This window comes from Mytilus trossulus, chromosome 11 (genome assembly GCF_036588685.1).
Source record: "Mytilus trossulus isolate FHL-02 chromosome 11, PNRI_Mtr1.1.1.hap1, whole genome shotgun sequence".
Classification (NCBI taxonomy): Eukaryota; Metazoa; Mollusca; class Bivalvia; order Mytilida; family Mytilidae; genus Mytilus; species Mytilus trossulus.
The window spans coordinates 38632199-38653395 of record NC_086383.1 but is presented as its reverse complement, the minus strand read 5'-3'; the positions used below and the strand labels follow the sequence as shown (position 1 = coordinate 38653395).

Genomic DNA, 21197 nt, shown 5'->3' with positions numbered 1-21197 from the left:
CACGGACGTAGAATTACATTACTACCTTACCCTACAAATCAGGAATTGGAACATACACTAAATGATATGAAACATAAATGTGGACACTAGCCGTTGTAAAAAAACTCAATGTAGGAAGATACGGACTAGCAAGATCTGTCGTCCTACGGACCAAAAATGTACTAACATCGAGTCTGATCACAAAACTATACCCACTTGAAGTTAGTTTGAATAGCTATGATGACAAAACAGACTGTGCAATAAAAACTTGTCGCAAAGCTAAGATGGTTGCCATGAAGAAGATAAAAAAATGGAGTAGGTGAATTATACAAATTGATATAGGAAGATGTGTTGTGAGTGCCAATGACACAACTCTCCATCCAAATAACAATTTGATAAAAAGTAAGCCATTATAGGTCAATGTACGGTCTTCAACACGGAGCCTTGGCTCACACCGAACAACAAGATATAAAGGGGGCCCAAAATTACTAGTGTAAAACCATTCAAACGGGAAAACCAACGGTCTAATCTATATACAAAAAACGAGAAAGACTTTATATGTGTAAAGAGCGAGATTCAATTTAGTTTTGCATGGACATTAATTCATTTAAGAAATGCTTAAAGTTTTCAATTATTTTATTTATTAATGATTAAATTCAACGTAATTTGGTATTTTTTTTGGCAAATTTCACGTTTGAGTGGCCCCCAGTATTTCGATAATACTGTACACTTGACGTTTACTAAGTACCGCGCTTTATATAACGTCACGTCATCTTGAAGTGTCACTATGCGTTTCTAATTCATCTATCAAATAGTCAAGACGTCTTTTATTTTTATCACTCACTTTACGATACACACCTTAGATAAGTTCTAATGCAGTTTCGCATTCCGCTCCAGATTGCATCTCATAGCCGGTGACCTTGAGTTCTGTGTGGCCAAATGCAAATTCGACATCCAGGTTGCGAAAATTTCTTGACGGATTAGGTATAGCTAAGCGTAAAGTTCCAATATGTGTACAACTGTCTTCGTCTGTGTATTTTGGAGATCGTTGAATGGTTTGAAACACTGGGAAGGATACGAATTCCTGGAACTCTCTTGAAGTGGCAAATTCTTTCCTGATCTTTGATCCTAACTTTACTTTTGAATCAATCTCAACGAAAATGTCAAAAGCATCAATACATCTTGGTATTCCATGAGTGACAACTTGGCGTGCAGGGTCATGGATTGATGGATTGAAACGGGGTCTATATTGAACACCATATGTGTACCTGACAATTCGAGATACAATCTGTTCGGGTCTATGACCAAACAGTACTGCCCCCTTTAACACTGCTAATCCAGCTTCTTCCGGTACTATCACTCTCATTTTTGGGAACTTTGCTTTTATTTCATCTTGGATTATCTTACAGTCAGAAAACCCACCGACTAATAGAATCACTGATACCAAATCTGTATATTTATTATTCAATGCATCGGTGATTAATTGTATTATCTTTTCAGATGGTTCTTTAAATAAATTTTTTATTAAATCTGTTTCCATTCTTAATTTGTCAAATCGTACTTTCATTCTAGATTTGTATGGCGAAGCTTTGATAACAGCTTCAAAGTCTTCATGCAAATGCTTTTTGCAAATCTCATCGAGAAATGCTCTAGGGATTGACATAGTAACATTATCCTGATTTGTTTTATCAACGGTTCTTTTGATAGCTTCAAGTTCTCTAAAAATATCTAAATACGCAGATGGGTCTTTTTCTTTCATAATTTTCAAAAGAGGGGCTCCTAGAAGTTTGACGAAGATCTGATAGAACGAGTTGTCTACTGAAATACCACCACAGTCTCCTCCTGAAGCTCTACAAATTTCCTCCAGGCTACCTTTGGTTAGTTTCTGATGAATTGTGATGTCAGTCGTTCCACCTAAAAATGAAGTTATATATGATTTTAATGTGATGCTCTTCGAACGCTCATGGTAAAATACAAATAGATTATTTATCAGTTGATATACAAATTTAATTTGTTTTCGATGTTACTAGCAATGCCATTGATGTGGTTATATTTATAAATTTACTGTTTACAAAGTTTTGAATTTTTTGAAATTCTAATGCTTTTCTTCCTCAGGCATCGATTACCTTAGCTGTATTTGGCAAAACCTTTAGGAATTTTGGTCCTCAATGCTCGTCAACTTCGTACTTAATTAAGCCTTTTTTTTTTTTTTTTTTTTTTTTTTTTTTTTACTTTTTTGGATTCGAGCGTCACTGATGAGTCTTTTGTAGACGAAACGCGCGTCTGGCGTATATACTAAATCTAGTCCTGGTATCTATGATAAGTTTATGTACGTCGTATGATTTTCATGAATGAGTTCAATCAGTTCACATGATGTCATTGAACGTTTGATTCTACTTGTGATGTAATCATGTGTTTAATGCCTATTGTCTAAACTTAACGTAAGATTTTTCACAGACCCTTTATGTTATCATTCATAACGCGCAAACCAATGGTAAAATCAATATAATACAAGCCCAGATTAAAATGGTTTAAAAAAGATGGATGTCATGACATTTGTTTATAACATTTGATGACCAAACATTTTTTGAACACCAGGAGTCGGTTTTACAAAACAACTTAGGACTAAGATTGGTCATAAGTATTCTGATTTTATCATTACTTACGACCAATCTAAGTCCTAAGTTTGTTTGTGAAATCGACTCCAGATAAAACTGGTTTACCGGACTGATATAAAGTTTACCGGGTACCTCATTACAAAGACGTTCCATGTGTCATCCAAATCAACATAGATAACATAGACAATAGTAATCAGACATTTATTTTTTTCTGTTAGCTGAACTCAAAACTATTTAATATAATTAGAAATATATATAAAACAAGAATGTGTCCACAGTAAACGGATGCCCAACTCGCACTATCATTTTCTATGTTTAGTGGACCGTGAAATTGGAATAAATTCTCTAATTTGGCATTAAAATTAGAATGATCTTATCAAAGGGAACATGTATACTAAGTTTCAAGTTGATTGGACTTCTAATTTATCAAAAACTACCTTGACCAAAAACTTTAACCTGAAATTTGCACTATCATTTTCTATGTTCAGTGAACCGTTAAATTGAGGTCAAAACTCTTGTTTGGCATTTAAATTAGAAAGATCATATCATAGGGCACATGTATACTAAGTTTAAAGTTGATTGGACTTCAACTTCATCAAAAACAACATTGACCAAAAACTTTAACCTGAAGCGGGACAGATGGATGAACGGACGGACGAACGGACGAACGGACGGACGAACAGACCAGAAAACATAATGTCCCTCTACTATCGTAGGCGGGGCATAAAAAACCTACCACCATTATCTACAACCATGTACCGTGTGCCCTCTTCAGTCATACAGTATCCTTTGTCGGCGCCTTGTAGCTTTTCTATTGGAAGATCTTGGCAGTATAAGGATGCAGCCTCTGGTTCCAATGCAATTAGAAGCTGATTATTCGGAATTCCAGCCTATTATTGAAATGAATGCCCGTTGTTTATGTTTAAAAGATTATGCAATGCAGAAAGAATTTAAAGGAATAATAAATCATTCGATGTCTTATACATGTTAACTCTATATTTAACCTTTGGATTTCATTTTAGCACATGCATTTTACATTATAAATAAATATTCTAGGGTTATGTCTCGCGCTATTTAGAAAAGTTCATTGGAAGTCACCAGGACCAGTTTTCTAGTATAAATTATGGATACCTGCGATGTTTTTCATATTAATTACGCCTTATAGTGTTCTTTTTATTTTCATTTCTATATTTATAAGCGTTACTGTGCAGTCTTTTTTCTTTAAAACATTTGGCGTTGATTGATATTAATAAATCCCGATATTGTGTAATTGTGCTATGAGTTTATTTTTAATGTGTTCTTGTCTTTCGTGTTTGCTTGTGCACTATGTCTATAGATATCCTATAGAGTGTCTATATGTTATTTTGTTTTTCTTTGACGAAATAGATGATTTGAGCTTCAAATTGTGAACTTTCCATTTCTATGTAGCAAAATTCCAGCATCACCTGATTATGGTGTATATTTCGTGTACAAGTTGCGATTTTGTACAGGTTATAACCTGTACAAAATGTTGCACATGTTAAAACTTGTATAATGCAAAAATACAAGTTATAACATGTACAAAAGTACCTCATACATGTTATAACCTGTACAAAATATTGCTTAAGGTGGTATGGGTGTCTTTCGCCATCTTGGATTGTAAAAAACAGAGAATCTAAGGTCCATATTTTCTATCAAGTTAGCAAAATTTTATTCAGGAATTCAGATATTTAATGTGAAATTTCATTTAAAAGAACCAATTTATAAGAATATGACTTAAAAATAATAATATTTTTACAAGTGTAGATTATTTTTGGTTGTTTTTGAATATTTTCAAATTGGCATTTTAAGGGGAGGTAACTCTAAAAGAGTGCATTTTCTGAATGACTCTACATGAAATTTTCCTATTTTGTCTTTTTGCCGGAAAAAACGTACGGTGACCCTATCTTTTCTTTTGATATTCTCAAAGCATTGTATGAAAGCAATCTTTTCCTAATTTATTTTACAATTCTATCATTTTGTTTAGTTTCTATTCACAAAATGGTGTTTTTTCCTGTATAATCCATACAAAATTTGTCATTTTGTCACAACCTGTAGCTTGAGAAAATGCGCGGTGACCTATCATTTTTATAATATTTTTGAACATGTATCAATAGATACTAAATTTTGACAAAGTATGAACAAATTCTATCATTTTTTATTTTAGACTCCCATACCACCTTAAAACTTATTTTATATATATATTCCGTTTGATGTTATTTCTTAAGACCTTAAAATTGAGAAAGGAAATGGGGAATGTGTCAAAACGACAACAACCCGACCATATGCAGACAATAGCCGAAAGCCACCAATGGGTCTTCAATGTAGCGTGAAACTCCCGCACCCGTAGGTGTCCTTCGGATGGCCCCTTAAAAATATGTATACTAGTACAGGGATAATGGACGTCATACTAAACTCCGAATTATACAGAAGAAACTAAAATTAAAAATCATACAACACTAACAAAGGCCAGAGGCTACTGACTTGGGACAGGCGCAAAAATGCGGCGGGGTTAAACATGTTTATAAGATCTCAACCCTCCACCTATACATTTAGACAATGTACAAAAGTAAACGCATAACAATACGCACATTAAAATTCAGTTCAAGAGTAGTCCGAGTCCGATGTCAGAAGATGTAACAAAAGAAAATACTAACAAATAAAATGACAATAATACATAAATAACAACAGACTACTTCCAGTTAACTGTCATGCCAGCTGCAGACCTCAATTAAACTGATTGAGAGATTATCATATGAATATCAAGCACAATCCCTACCGTTATGGGGTTTAGTATCATTCTATCATAAAATATATGAGAAGAACATAACCCGTGTCATGCCAACAACTGTATTTTAAATAAATGTGTTTAGTTTCGATGCAAAGATCCTATGAGTGAATCAATATTAAAGCAACCATATGCAATCTTTAATGACCTGACAACAGTATCGTGACCATATCCCTTCTTAATAAGTCTGTTTAAAGGTTTTGTAAAATTTTGAGGTAATACTGACATTTTTGTGTTTTGTAAAGAATATAACCATAAACGATTGGATGTAAATAGCTGAACGTATAAAATGTATGTATGTTTAGTTATATTTACGAATTAATTTTTTCTATCGATGATAAAATTTAGTAAATGTTTTGACTAGTTTGTGATATCGAAAACCATGGTGTGATATTTTTTCAGTAATACATATATTTCTCTCGCTAAAATCTAATACGTTGTTACATACACGAGCAAATTGAACAAGTTGAGATATATAAACGCCATGATGTCATTATTTACTTGATATAGGGTTGCTGCTCACCGGAACATTTTTAACCCAAGTGATGACATTGAAATCGTCCCTGATAAAAATGTCACGGGTTGATCTGTTTTCCGGATGACGACAAATATGTTCTTATTGTAGTGAACACAATCGAATTAGACATATGTGATAACATAACTAAAAAAAAAACAAGACAATTTGTAGCATTTTGCAAGCACCACAAATGTTCAAGATTTCAATCCTGTACCGAAACCGTTGAAAAGAGTACTTTTATTTTCCTGTGTTAACTGTAATGCATAATTATAAAGAAGGACAACTAATTCTGCTAATACTAGTTCATTAAAAGTCATTTTAAAGTTTATTTATCAGGTTATCCAAATTATAGACGGAAAATTCTTTTTTATTCTAAGAAACAAATTCTTTAGGCAACAGTTAGCATTATTAGTGGTATGAAAGACGGATCTTTACTGAGGTAGGCCATGCAATGCTATTAATAAGGATACTTAATAAAAATAAACCTTTGCCATGCAAGGTGCTAGTTGGTGTCCCTAGGAATTATGATATTCTATTTTTTAAATTGTTTTCCAGCTTTAATTATTTTGGTTATTTCATTAACAGAAGGAATACGGCATTATGTCAACTAAAACCCAGTTTGGCCACATTTTATTCATTACATTGTTTAAACAGCACCTTTAAGGATTCATTTGGGAAAGGAACACACTGTGTATTGATTGTAGTGTTCATAATAATGTCGACTGAAAATACTGCACTTACTAATTCTGCACTTTTCCTCATGAATTGTTTTGCGGCATCCGACCAAATAGCAGGAACTGTCAAAACCCATCGAATGTCAGTCTTTTTTATTTCTTTTCCTCTTTGATCAAAAATATCAAACGAATGAAGCATAAGAGCTTCGATAGATTTCGCAAAAACCTTCATAGCCGTTAGTGATTTTCCAGTGACATCTTCTATTAACATTTCTCCTTTGATATCCTGAAGTTACAAAATATGACATAATGGTTAAGAATAAATCTCTAACTCTAAAAACAACTTTAAATCTTAGCGGGAAATATCATTATAGCAATTAAGAGGATACCGAATAATATGCAATTATCAAGTTCACAGGGAAATGTAATTCAGTATAAACTTTTTCTTTCTCTATGTCATTTTCCTGTCATTTTCGTCGAAATTATATTAATTTTAATTGGTGTTTGTCTTGAAAATTTAGTAATTACATTAATTTTTAATTAAACAGTTTTTCCGGCGTCAGTCTATTGTTCTTTATAGTATTTCATTGTATTTTATAAAACGAAACTAACTTCGGATCATTATAATTCGATGGGTTCCCATTATCATGAAATTCCTTGGTTTAAGTAAACTACGAATTCAAATGTTTAAGGAACTGCACATTTTCTTAGGTTTCTCTGAATATTTTGGGAAAACCATAATATGAAATGTCCACGAGATAGCAGGCTTTCGTCAATCCACGAAAACTGGAACCCGCACGAAAATTGATGAATCCACAGTTTTTTTAAATAAATCAGATGTATAAAATAAAATCGATGTTACAAGATTTGTATATGATACATATTATATTTCAACTATTAAAGAATAAATTAGACAATAATTCGTTCTAATGTTGTACTGTAACACCACTGTCCAAGGTAAGAGCGAGTGTTGGGATCCTGCTAGGTTAAACCTTTTTAAACTGCGCCACATTCTGTGTGTATGTGCTGGTCCTAAGTCAGGAGCATGCAATGCAGTAGTTGCCATTTGATGGTGTTTTACATATTTGTTTTTCGTTAATGTTTTGGTGCATAAATTAGGCCGTTACTTTTCTTTTTTGAATTGTTTTACAATTGTCATTTCGGGGCCTTTTATAACTGAACATGCGGTATGGGCTTTACTCCTTGTTAAAGGCCGTAAGATGGCATATAGCTGTTCATTGCTGTGATTTTGGTCTCTTGTGAAGAGTTGTCTCATTGGCAATCATACCGCATCTTCTTCTTTATATGATATCCTTTAAATTAAAATATCTTGCTTTATTGTCAGAAAGTAAAAATAACAGATATGGGTTCAGCATTTATAAAAAGTATAGGATTGGAATAACGTCGCACGTTGATAATTGTTAACGAATGAAATCATTAAATATACCAGGCATCAAGTACTGCTCATCCACCTCTCTAAAACTGATTTCGTCCCCGAGGGTATCACCAGCCCAGTAGTCAGCACTTCGTTGTTGACATGGATATCAATTATATGGTAATTTTTATAAATTTACGGTTTACAAAATTATGATTTTTTCGAATAACTAAGGATTTTTTAATCCCTTGCATAGATTACCATAGCTGTATTTGGTATATTTTTGGGGGGAATTTTGCTTTTAACTTTGTACTATACTTTGGCTTTACAATTCATAGGTATATCATTTGAACTTTCCTATCCTTTTTTTGTGTCTAAGTGTCAAATAATCGTATAGTGTAATTTCTTGGAATATTTTTTTGAAACAAGACCAAAATTACTTTTTGATGTATTTCAGTTCGTATGTTAATTCGTAGTCAGCCATGTCAGTAATGACATGAATATCGATTATGTGATCATTCGTTAAATTTTCTATTTACAAAAGTGTGAATTTAGCGAAATACCAAGGGTTTTCTTATTCCAGACGTAGAGTAATACCTAAGTCGTACTCGGAACAAAGTGTTTGGTCCTCAATGCTCATTAACTTTGTACTTGTTTGTCTTAATAATTATTTTGATAACTGAAGAATCTTATGTACACGAAACGCGCGTCTATAAGCCTTTTCGATATCAGTGTATTTACCCAACGTTAGTTTGGTGCCACTGCTGGTGGTCGTTTTGTCCCCGATGGTATCACCAGCCTTTCTGGCAAATTTGACTACTTTTTGCATCATGTTTCTATATGCATGAAGGTAAATTGATAGAGTTGTTTGAGTCAAAGTGTAGACTGAGGAAGGGAATTAATAAATGAATTGTTTATTCTACATATACTTACTAGCTATATGAAGATAAAGTATGAGTATGGTGTAAATGTGGTATGAGTGTCAATGAGACAAATCACAATTTATCAAACTAAACCATTATAGGTCAAGGTACGGTCTTCAACATGGAGCCTCGGCTCACAACAAACAGTAAGCTACAAAGGGCCCTTAAAACTACTAGACCAGTGTAAAGACATTCAAACAGGTAAACCTACGGTGTAATCTATACAACAAAAAAAACGAAAAATGAGACACACTTCTGAACCACATCAGCAAACTAATGAATATCATATTCCTGACCTTAGACAAGTGAAATCAATTGCAGCCGGTGTAAACGTTTTAAAGGTGCCAAACATTCACCCTCATCTGAAACTATAGTGTAACCGGCATCCCAACATAGAAAGACACACTAGTCTATAAAACATCAATCGGAATGACTTAAATCAATCAAAAGACGTAGTAAATCAAATGAATATACACTAAACGAATAAATTTGATTAATGGCACAATGTAAATACAAAATTAATACAAATAAGGAATTATTAGCGCTATTTTGATTATATTGAGTATATTTAAACTATCAAACAAAAAAAACAAAAACAAAAAAATAAGGATAAATATGCAACTTTAGTAAACAAAGGAGATACACTCATCAAGTGGATTGCATAGATATTCAATTCACAATAAATGATCAACTATTATTAGACGCATAATTGACCGAAATTAAAACAAAATCAAACTAAAAATAATTTGGTAACAAAAATTGAAAAAAATGAAAGATCTTACAAAAATATTTTCTGAATTACAAACTTTTGAATATAACAATAAAATTGAGAATGGAAATGGGGAATGTGTCAAAGAGACAACAACCCGACCGTAGAAAAAAAAAACTACAGCAGAAGGTCACCAACAGGTCTTCAATGTAGCGAGAAATTACTGCACCCGGAGGCGTTCTTCAGCTGGCCTTTAAACAAATATTGTGTAATCATACGTTTTTTGATTGAGTTTAGTCTGCCAATTGATATTTTATCGTATGTTTTTATATGTTGTGATGTTATGCTATTGTTTCAGAAAAAGGGAGAAGGTTTGGGCCCATTAAAACGTTTAATCCCGCTGCAAATGTTTGCACCTGTCCTAAGTCAGGAATCTGATGTACAGTAGTTGTCGTTTGTTTATGTAATATATACGTGTTTCTCGTTTCTCGTTTTGTTTATATAGATCAGACCGTTGGTTTTCCCGTTTGAATGGTTTTACACTAGTAATTTTGGGGCCCTTTATAGCTTGTTGTTCGGTGTGAGCCAAGGCTCCGTGTTGAAGGCCGTACTTTAACCTATAATGGTTTATTTTTTTAATTTTTATTTGGATGGAGAGTTGTCTCATTGGCACTCACACCACATCTTCCTATATCTAGTTCAGTGATAATGAACTTTTTATAAATAAAAAAATGTCAAAGACTAGTCAATAAGATTTTTTTTTACGCAAGACAAAAAAGCTAAAGCTAAATATAAATCTCAATAAGAACATTACATATGTAAACATGGTAAAGGTCCAAAAGTTAATCACAAAACGGAGACTTGGCTCAGGCCGAAAAGCAAGATATAAAGGGCCCAAATATTACTAGTGTTAACATGGGAAAACCAATAGTCTAATCTATGTAAAAGAACGAGAAACACTTATATAATCACATCAACATTAAAATGTTTTACTGTGTTCGGAGGTACTTGATATACTTGTACAAAATAATAACAAAATTAAAGAATGACTCAGACTATCACAATATGCAGTTTATTTTTAATTCGTTTAATTGTACATGATGGATCACCAGAAACTCGGGATGGATACTCTTTACAAATATGCAGGTTTATACATGCAACTAGTTGTGTTTATTTCCTAAATATAGTAACATAGCTATATTTTGTGCAATGTCAATTTCATCATGGATCACTATTCATACAATCATGGGTTCCTTAAAGGATGAAAATAAGTTTGAAATTAGTTTTACAATTTAGATAGCTATCAATGTATTAATATAAGTTGCAGTAAAAAAAAATTAGGTCAATGTCATAAATATATAAACTTTTTTGTACTCGGGGCATAACTTGAGTAGGACTCTGTAGAAACTCGCCCTTTTCCAGTTTCTCAGCCTCATACAATAAAGTTTATATTTTTCTGACATGGACATTATATTGTATATTCTAACATGACGTCCTTCAAACGCTTTGAGTACACACCCGTGGTAAAATATGAATATATTGGTTGGGCTGTTCCGATTGTACTCCCACGTCATATGATTGTTTATGAATGAAGTACACGACGTCATAGAATAATGACGTAATAATTTAAGCATTTTACGGGAAAATACACGCCTCTGATACCGAAAATCATCACAACAAGGAAACGTAAACAAACAATGCTAAAATGTGGTATAAGCCCTTTTTTATATACATAGAAGATATATAGGTAAATTATCATTAAAATTCATCTAAATTTATCTAAATATGTTATTATATATAGTTTGAGCATGTCACTAATTCTGCTTCCTCCGTTCTTTACCGCAAATCTAAAAGTGCGTTAATTTATGGGAACGGCAAATATTTGCCTCCACCTAGAGCGCTTCGATCCAAAAGAATTGCCGTATTTGTCTTATAAGAATCGAAATAATTCATGGGGGCTTGAATATATCTAGATTTTACCACGGGTTGTCCCTTAATGCCGATATTTTACCCCTCGCTATCGCTCAGGGTAAAATATTTGTCATAAAGGGCCAACCCGTGGTAAAATCACGATATATTCAAGCCCCCATGAATTATTTCTTAATTTATCAGGGTTGCGTTCAATAACGTAGCGGCTACGTAGATCTATGACTATTGGATTTGTAGCTGCTACATAAATTGTAGACACGACCAAGTTTATTTGGATTTAGTAGAAAAAGTTACGCCTAAAAATTATGTGTAATGTAGTGAACGGAATTGATTCCAGCAGATTGATACTTCTTAGGGGAAATATTTCTACACAGATCTTCAGCAAGTTGGAAATTTAGACTATAATCCCAAGATGAAAGAAATAGGAAATTATATAAAGTTTAACTGGAATAATCCAAATACTCTCCACAATTAAAGAAATAGCCGTTATAAAGACACTTATGGTGTAAAAATTAAAAAAAAAAATCCTATCTATACCTAGTGCAAATAATATAAAGCCGAAGATCAAACTTTACTGTCTTGCATGTTTACTAATGACTTTCGTATTTTTCTTTAATCTGTAATCTAGCCGCATGTTAGGTGAATACAAATTAAGACACTTTTTGAAAAATGTCACTCACCTTTGAAAAAATAGTCACGCACTTATGTATTGTTATTATGATGATGTAGTACATTTCATATGTTACGATGAAAAGAGAGAGGGATATTCCATTTCAAAAACTATCAACGAAAGAAAAAAAATAGGATCAATATACAAAATTAGTATTCAAACGAGACACGCTACATCAGGTGGATTGCTTCGATATTCAATTCACAATAAGTTTGCAACTGTTCTAAGAAGCATTGATCGAAATTTGAACACAACTAAATGAAAAATTATTTGGTACCAGCAATTGAAAAATTTGAATAAAACATACAAACTACAAAAACTCTGGAAAGATCTCACACATACAAATTCTGAATCACAGACTTTTGAATTTTATAAATAAAAACAATTCCAAGACTAGTCGACGTCATTAAGAATTTTTTTACGGAAGACAAAAATCTCTAAACATAGATCTCAATATTAAATATTTAAGTGTTCAATAGTTTAAGGTGTTACGATGGAAAGAGAGAGTAGTAATCAATTTCATCAGTATAAAAGAAACTCATCACGCCTGGATAAAAAAAAAGAGACCAACAGAAAAACAATATTCCATACAACATAGAAATCTTTATAAGACTGAGCAACTCGAATCCACACTAAAAACTGGGGGTAATCTCAGGTGCTCCAGAAGGATAACATATTATATGTTTTACAGATAACATAGGTAAAAATCATAAAAAGGACTTGAATGTGTGCATCCTTTTACTACATATTATTTATGTTGCTATAATAAAGTTATAAATAAGAATATTATAATGAAATCTAGAGTCAGTAGAAAATGGAAACAATTGTAATACTGGTTTTTGAACCTAGCAGAGCTTTAGAAAAACATAACAGTAATGGGTGTTACGTGGACACGTTTAAGATGATACACGAAAACTATTTCAGTTTTTACACGGACACGTTTTATCAATAGAATCAATCGTGCATTGTCAGTAAATTCGTGTGCATTTTAAAGTTCAATTAGATTTGAACTTTTTGTTTTACAGACATATCTCTTGATCGTCTTTTTAATTCAAAATAGTAACGTTAGCCTCAAAAACTACATTTTCAAACAATTCCAGCAAATTACTATTCATTTAAGTACACTAAGTGATCAGTGACCATTTATTTTCAAAATTGGTGTTATAGTTTTTTCTTTAAAAAATATTTTGATCTTCAATTTTATGAGAATATATATATATATATATATATACATAAGTACGTCTGAGTCAGTGACAACCCTACAACAGATGTATCCATCGGATCGCCATCAATGATGGTGATACATGGCTGTGTACATAATGTATATACAACTCGTCTAAACATCAACCCAACAATGTTAGATCTGTAAATTTATAAGGCATGAAGATGTTATTGTTATCGTCAACAATAACATCTTCATGCCTTATATATCATGTACTGTAGTACGCCGCTAGATTAAAACTGACGTGGAAAGGTAACATATGGCCACCGAAAGCTCTTTTTTGAGAGCCCAGGTGGTCGTGTGGTCTAGCGGGACGGCTGCAGTGCAGGCGATTTGGTGTCACGATATCACAGTAGCATGGGTTCGAATCCCGGCGAGGGAAGAACCAAAAATTTGCGAAAGCAAATTTACAGATCTAACATTGTTGGGTTGATGTTTAGACGAGTTGTATATGTACACTGCAGCCGTCCCGCTAGACCTTCCTTTCCTATATATATATATATATATATATATTGTTGTCAGTCATTAACAAAATAATGTTCTGATTCCCGATTTTCTGAATACCGTATGTAAAAGTGATAATTTAGAAGAAAAAAAACATAAACTAAAGATAAAATATCCATCAACAAGAGAAATCCCTTTTTCAAAATTAACATTTTATTCACTAAATAAATGAAAAAGGATTTCATGCGTTTGATATATTTATATTGTAATTGAATACTTAATTATACTTTAGTGTATTGAATTCATATATTTGGCTGCAACGTACGATTTTTTTAATTTTTTTTTAGGGGGAATGGGGGGATGGAATTACACATCCTGTATTTGTTCAGCAAAAAAGATCATGCCTGTTTATTTCTAATTATTTTTCTGCGCATGAAGTCAGGTCAAGCTCCGAAGCGATACTCGCGATCATGTAAAAAAACTAACAGGTAACGGTTGTTACCGGTCTGTTTCTTTGCTATCCTTGTATTTTTTCTAATGCGTTAACCTTACCTTGTTCTTGTATAGTTGCATCTTAAAGCGTTGGAAAAAATAATATTCATTTTGCTGTCTGTCAATGACTATGTCGGTGTACTTATTTTCTGCCTCATATCCAAATGATACAAACTCTTCTTTGTTATCTAAAAGTAAACACGTTGGTGTCTTAAGGGATAAGTGTCGTTGACTTCCAGCGTTCCATGCTTGGTTGGCAACAATTTTTTGAGGGTCCCTTTTAAAATCGTCTCTTGAGGAGAATGCATATCCAGAATATGTTGTGCCAAAATCTATTGCCACAACAAACAGATAGTCGTCTGACAATTTTGACATCATTCCTTATGAGGAAACTTGTGTCCTTAAAAAAAATCATACAAGCATGACTCAAAGCAATGATATATATTACGATTTCTGTGATACTCCCATAACGACAAATTTGGGGTAGATAATAATATTTTTTGTCAGCTACGTAGCGACGTGTTCAATTGAACCATTTTTGAATTTGTTTGTTCTTGTATATATTTACTTTTAAATTATTCAGGTTTCAATTGACTGAAGATTAATGTATTAACTCTTATTTCTCTAATAAAAATTAAAAAAAAAGAGTTTTTGCATCACATTTTTCAAATTCCCGAAATGTTCTTTAACATAATGATATTAATTTCGTCATGGCTACATTATATGCAGTATCAGACCGTTAGTACACTGCCTTATCAAAGGAACGGATTTTTTTCCAAACGGAAGTTGCTTGTATATTCCTTTATATATATATGTTGTCTAGTGTAATTTGATTATTGGATTGATTCAGAGGCTTAATGATCAGTGGCAATCATTTCATACATTTTCAGGACGAGAAAAAATATCATTTATTACAAAAGGTATATATCTTGTTTTGCCGGTGGGTTCAAACGAGATGAATGTCGAGAAATTTGGAATGACAATAAAAATGAGGGGAAATAAAAAAGGGACAGCAATCTATAGGTTTATAAATAAACTCATCATAGATACCAGGACTAAATTTTGTTTATACGCCAGACGCGCGTTTTGTCTACAAAAGACTCATCAGTGACGCTCGAATCCAAAAAAGTTTTGATGAGCATTGAGGACCAAAATTCCTAAAAGTTTTGCCAAATATAGCTAAGGTAATATATGCCTGAGGTAGAAAAACCTCAGTATTACAGGCCACCTCATGCCCCTCCAAGAGCTGTTGTAACGATTCTTTACAGATCTCTCTACAAGAGGCACCTGATTTAACATCCTTAATCTAAACGAAGAGGTTTGTGAATTTATACATCTAGCATATGCAACTGGATATCCCACTTAAGGAAGTGTTCTACCGCCGGTAGAAAAAAATATGGGTGCATTGCCACAGTTCACCGGTGTGGTAATTCATGACATCGGGTCGGCTGCTTTTGTATTATTAAAGCTACATTGAGAATGCAATGGCATGATTACATTATAATACCATCCCCTTGGTTTAAACGGAACACTTTAGTGTGAAAATCCTGCAAATGTTCATGACGCTCTGAACGTGTTTAATCGAGAATGAAAAAGCCTATCTTCTCCGGTTAATTAATTATAAACCGAATATTAATTTTCATTTAAAATACATTTCCATTTTTCTGACGCATGTCATTTTTTTAAAGTCGGATATATTTAAAACTAAAAAAAACTTGTTTTTAAATAAACTTTTCGATTGTTTGATAAACATTACCTGGTTTTGGTAGAGAAATCAGAAAGTGTTTCCAGGATGTTTATTCTTTAAAATACAAATCATAACACGTACGTTAGATGCGACATTTGATTGGTTAAATCGAGGTTAGGTGAAATCGATTTATTTTTAAATAACATGATGAATAGATACATGAGGGTCTGTGGGGTTTTCCAATTCTTTCTTCTTTAATTTTCTAAGCCATTTTCTCTATTCCGTATACATTTTGTCAATTTTTCTTCATAATCTAGGTCCCAATTATTCCTTCTTTTTCTTTTTTGTTTTTTCTTTATTTAAATGATCTGATTCTCTATTTGGCATAGACCAATTAAATCCTTTTCTGTAAACCCCATCCCGAGATATATAAATAATACAAATTGTATAAAATGGTTTGGTTAAACATTAAAGTTCCAACAATAAGAATCTATTGTGTAAATCTTTTTGACGGCTTTGTTGCACGCATGTATAAGGGATTTATTTTTAACTTGATAGCTCATATTTAGTTTGAATATATTCATGATTTACAATAAATAATTTTCCGGCGTCTGTCTGCACATCAAGTAACAATTAAAAAATCAATCCGAAAAATTATGTAAACGTATCTGTTTGAAAGTTTACATGAAACAAACAGATGTGGTGTACGCTAATGAGAAGCAGAAGGCAATCATACGACATTAATTCCCACCATAAAAAGGAAATAAAATACAACAAAACTTTTTTTTACATTTTTATCAAAAACGTTCTCATTATGCGTTACTATATATACAATTAGTCTTATTACATATGACTTTGCATTTTATTGATATTTTAACGTTTTTATACTGATATTTTCATTTTTTAAAGGTGGCGCATTGATAGTAAAATAATAAAGAAAAGAAATATATCGTAGCAAAATGAATAGGTAAAACGAAAACATCAGAAATAAATAAAAAATATATGGCTTTTTCAATATCGCATCCGTATCAACCCATGCACCAATATAATCCCAAGAGCTCTGCTCGAGGGATTATATTGGTTGAGGGTTGATACGCTGTGTGATATTGAAAAAGCCATATCATATACACTTTATTATATACATTTACCTCAAGCAGATATTTTTTATGTGACATGACATCATAAAGATTAGGAGGTTTGAAATGACGTCATACAGATTATAGGTTTGACATGACGTCATACAGATTATAGGTTTGACATGACGTCATACAGATTAGGGATTTGAAAACCTCAACAAGCCTTTGCAACAGTGACTGCAATCGATGACGTGACGTCATACATATTAAAGGTGAGAATAAGCTTTTGCAACCGTGCTAATATCGATATCATCACCGGTGGCTGATACAGCAAGCTTGTCAATGATTGTATTACACATACCATTTATCTGTATTTACTACTAAGTATATAATAAATAGAAATAGTAAATAATGACCCGATTTCATATGCTATAGGACTAACATGTTACAAGTTGCGTCTCTGATATAAAGACGTTCAGTCCAGCCGTCGTGAAATGAAGTAGAGGGGGCAATACCTTTTTATTTTAACCTGTTTTGGCCTTTTTAAAGGTCTAGTTAACTGTTATCTGAGATAAATTAAAACTGTTAACTGTTTTCAACCCACTGTGTTAACTGCTATCATAATTTTTGAATGTACATGTTGTTAACTGTTTTGCCAAAATCGAGGTGTTGTTAACATGTTAACTATCCCCCTCGAAATAGGAGACTATTTCCTGTGTTTTCATCAATTACTAGTATTAATTGAAAGAGTGACTATAGTGGACTTTTATTACAGTAAACCATGCACTCGTGTACTTAAATCTAGGCATGTTTGAAGTAAAACCGTAAAATTTCTCTTCTTGTTTTCTTTTAACGAAAATTCAATAATATTTGTTTTATAGACCTGTTAACATGGAACCAAGTCATGCAGGTTGATGATTAAAAAAACCATTTATTTTAATCTTGTTTTTATACTTCCAAATAATGAAGAATATATATAAAAAAACATGTTCATCGATTTGACTAAATTTTCATAATTTAAACTTAATAAAGTACCAAAACGAATATCCAAATAAAAAGTCTGAAATACATTTACAATGCATAAACTCGAAATCATTTATCATCATTTCGTGTGTAGTTTAGTCTAGACGCCATCTAATTAACCATCGAGGTTACCTCGTTGTAAACATAGAAATAAAAAAGATAGCGAACTCGTGAATTAGATTTTTCTGTCTGTTTGATTTCATATTATAGGTTAAAACAATCTGTTATTAATCGATTTTACCTATATAAGAATAAGTTTTTGAAAATCGAATCAGTCATTCAAATGATGTATTACCAATGTTATTTCAACTGATCGGGCAGAGCTTATGTTTTAATGTGTGTGATAAGGATGTTTGCCGTAATAAATATTATTCTAATCACTTATCAGTGTCACCAGGGACTTTCTATGCTAGTTCTACTTACTTAGTATAGAAAGTCCCTGGTGTCACTAAACGCATATACAAAAGAACTGAGTGTATAATATGGGACGAATAATTGGACATTTCATTTATGGGGGTGGGTAAGAGGGGTCCTGATCCCGAAATCCCGGACTTAAAAACACCAGATCCCGAAATCCCGGTCTTAAAAACACGAAATCCCGAAATTCGAAAAAAAGAATCCCGGATCCCGAAATCCGAGCTTAAACACATTTAACCATTTATGAGTTTATCCCAACACTCCTGTATATAGATGGACTGGTCTTAGATAAATGAACTTCTTAAACCCCGTCCAGTCAAGTGAAATAAATCTAGTTATACCCTTTTTTAACTTTCATTGTTGACATTCTTTTCCTTTTATTTGCTGATCACGACTACTTCATGCGTAACCCATTTCTAGCTAAGAAGTTCAACTGAAAATCACATGAATACGGATTTAATGACGTCGAACTAGACATCATTGAGATGGAAGCCATTTCTGTATGCACCGCCGCTGTGAATAACTTGTGTGGTAAATATTTGATAATCATTGATATGATTGTATTTGTAAATTTACTGTTCACAAAATTTTGAATTTTTGAAATACTAAGGCTCATCTATCTCAGGCATAGATTACCTTAAGTTAGCTGTATTTGGCAAACCTTTTGGGAATTTTGGTCCTAAATGCTCTTCAACTTCGTACTTTTTTTTGCCCTTTTATACTTTTTTGGATTCAAGAGTGTCACTGATGAGTCTTTTGTAGACGAAATGCGCGTCTGGCGTACATACAAAATTAAGTCCTGGTATCTCTGTTGAGTTTATTTTGTATCTTCACTGTAGGACATGAGGTTGTCAACTGAAACCAAAGTGTTTGACCTTGTCCTTTTCCCCAGAAAGTTGTACTTTCATTATAACACTCCCTCTGGTGTTGTTTAATATACATGTCAAGTACAGTCTGAAATTATATCGGTTCTCGATATAGAGCGGATGAACACTGATTCCACTTGCAAGTGAAAAATTCATCAGAACTGTTTCTTTGCTAATTTTGACGAACTCAACCAAACTGGTTGCTAAAAGTGAATTTTACTTCACTTTTTCACTTTAATTAATGTTTCAACAAAAAAAAAGTCATATGTGATATTTTTTTTCTATATCCCGTAGCTAGTGCACCTTTTTACAAAGTTTAATAAAAAAAAAAGTTAACATATTTTAAATTGTATGCCTCCTTCTTCCGTTAATACCCATATATCAAAACCATATATTATCCTCATAATAATAATAACAAGAAATAGTAAAGTGCAATACCACACGACAGAGCCGATGGCCGCAATACCACACGACAGAGCCGATGGCTGGTTTAATTACCAATTAATAATATATCTCATGTACATAATATAAACATCTTTATAATGTCCTCTTATATTAAATATATAAATATAGTTCATTCAGCGAACCCACACATGTAAAGTAAAATAACCTCTTTTAATGCACGATACAAAATCTATGAAAACCCTAATATAAAAAAATTAAACGTGACCGATCGAGTGGACCCTGTCGTGCCGAATGATTTAACCGCCAAATCAGATGAAACACATAACCTAAAAACGCCACCTATGGGCAGACAATTCAGAAGAAAATAATTTCATACTAATTCATAAATTCAACCGATTGAAATTATATTTATAATTGTACCTACATTTGTTGTCAAGTTGTCAACATTTTAAGCTGGAGTTTGAGCATCCTAACTGAAGTTTTTTAATGACATATTCATCAACGTTTCCAGTGTTTATTTTGATGATAAAGCTAAATATTTCAATTTTTGTTTTATTTCAAAGATATTTAAACAGTATAAATATTAATGTATTCTCTCTTTAATGTTACCGTCTAAAATATGCTAAATTCTACTAATTGTATGTGATATTTTCCTTTACTCATGGCATTGTCATTTGATAATTAACTCATCATAGATACCAGGACTAAATTTTGTATATACGCCAGAGGCAAAAGACTCATCCATGAAGCTCGAATCCAAAAATGTTAAAAAGACCAAATAAAGTACGAAGTTGAAGAGCATTGAGGACCAAAATTCCTAAAAGTTTTGCCAAATACAGCTAAGGTAATCTATGCCTGAGATAAAGTCATGCTGATCATAAAATGCACAGTTTTCTCTGCATTCAATATCTTTGTTTGGCCCCTTGACTTTGAACTTTATTATTGGTAACATGAACAATTCGGAAAACAAAAGGCCTGGAATGGTGCAATTCTTAATGAACACTATTATATTTTAGTTATATAACATAGTTGAATTCTTTGATTCAATGTTTTTACGTCATGTCTGCTAACAAATTTGAAATTGTACATTCACTGTATTTCAAATCTAGATTTTTAAGTATTTGTATTGTTTTCTTATAAAGTCGTACTTATTAAAAAACTACAACTGGAAACACTGAGACAATTATTGAATCTAGTAGTATGCCAACGTTTAGGTGTTATCACAGCAAATCCAAAATACACCATTGTTTTTGGTGAACCTGACTGATGCGGAACTTACAGATTAGGCAATAGGTACCAGGCGACATATACTTTGTGTGTCTGTTGACCCAGAATTTGTTAATTATTGGCAAAAGTGCTTGGAAT

At 32.6% G+C, this 21197-nt stretch overlaps 1 protein-coding gene across 1 annotated transcript; it reads right to left on the bottom strand.

The window, feature by feature from the left end:
* Positions 1-665: 665 nt before the first annotated feature.
* Positions 666-16157, bottom strand: LOC134690036 (heat shock 70 kDa protein 12A-like). The gene is made up of 5 exons (XM_063550007.1): positions 16115-16157; positions 14419-14758; positions 6662-6880; positions 3334-3487; positions 666-1893 (listed from the first exon to the last, which is right to left on the bottom strand). The coding sequence occupies exons 2-5, from the start codon at positions 14734-14736 to the stop codon at positions 839-841; spliced, it is 1746 nt and encodes a 581-aa protein (XP_063406077.1). The 5' UTR covers positions 14737-14758; positions 16115-16157; the 3' UTR covers positions 666-838.
* Between the last annotated feature and the right edge of the window lie 5040 nt (positions 16158-21197).

Excerpts from the sequence above, each read along its gene's own strand:
- LOC134690036 (XM_063550007.1), bottom strand. The coding sequence starts at position 14,736 with ATGATGTCAAAATTGTCAGACGACTATCTGTTTGTTGTGGCAATAGAT. Across the intron at positions 3,488-6,661 it reads TGAGGAAAAGTGCAGAATTA|GCTGGAATTCCGAATAATCA; the intron begins GTAAGTGCAGTA and ends TTTCAATAATAG. Across the intron at positions 1,894-3,333 it reads CATGGTTGTAGATAATGGTG|GTGGAACGACTGACATCACA; the intron begins GTAGGTTTTTTA and ends CTTCATTTTTAG.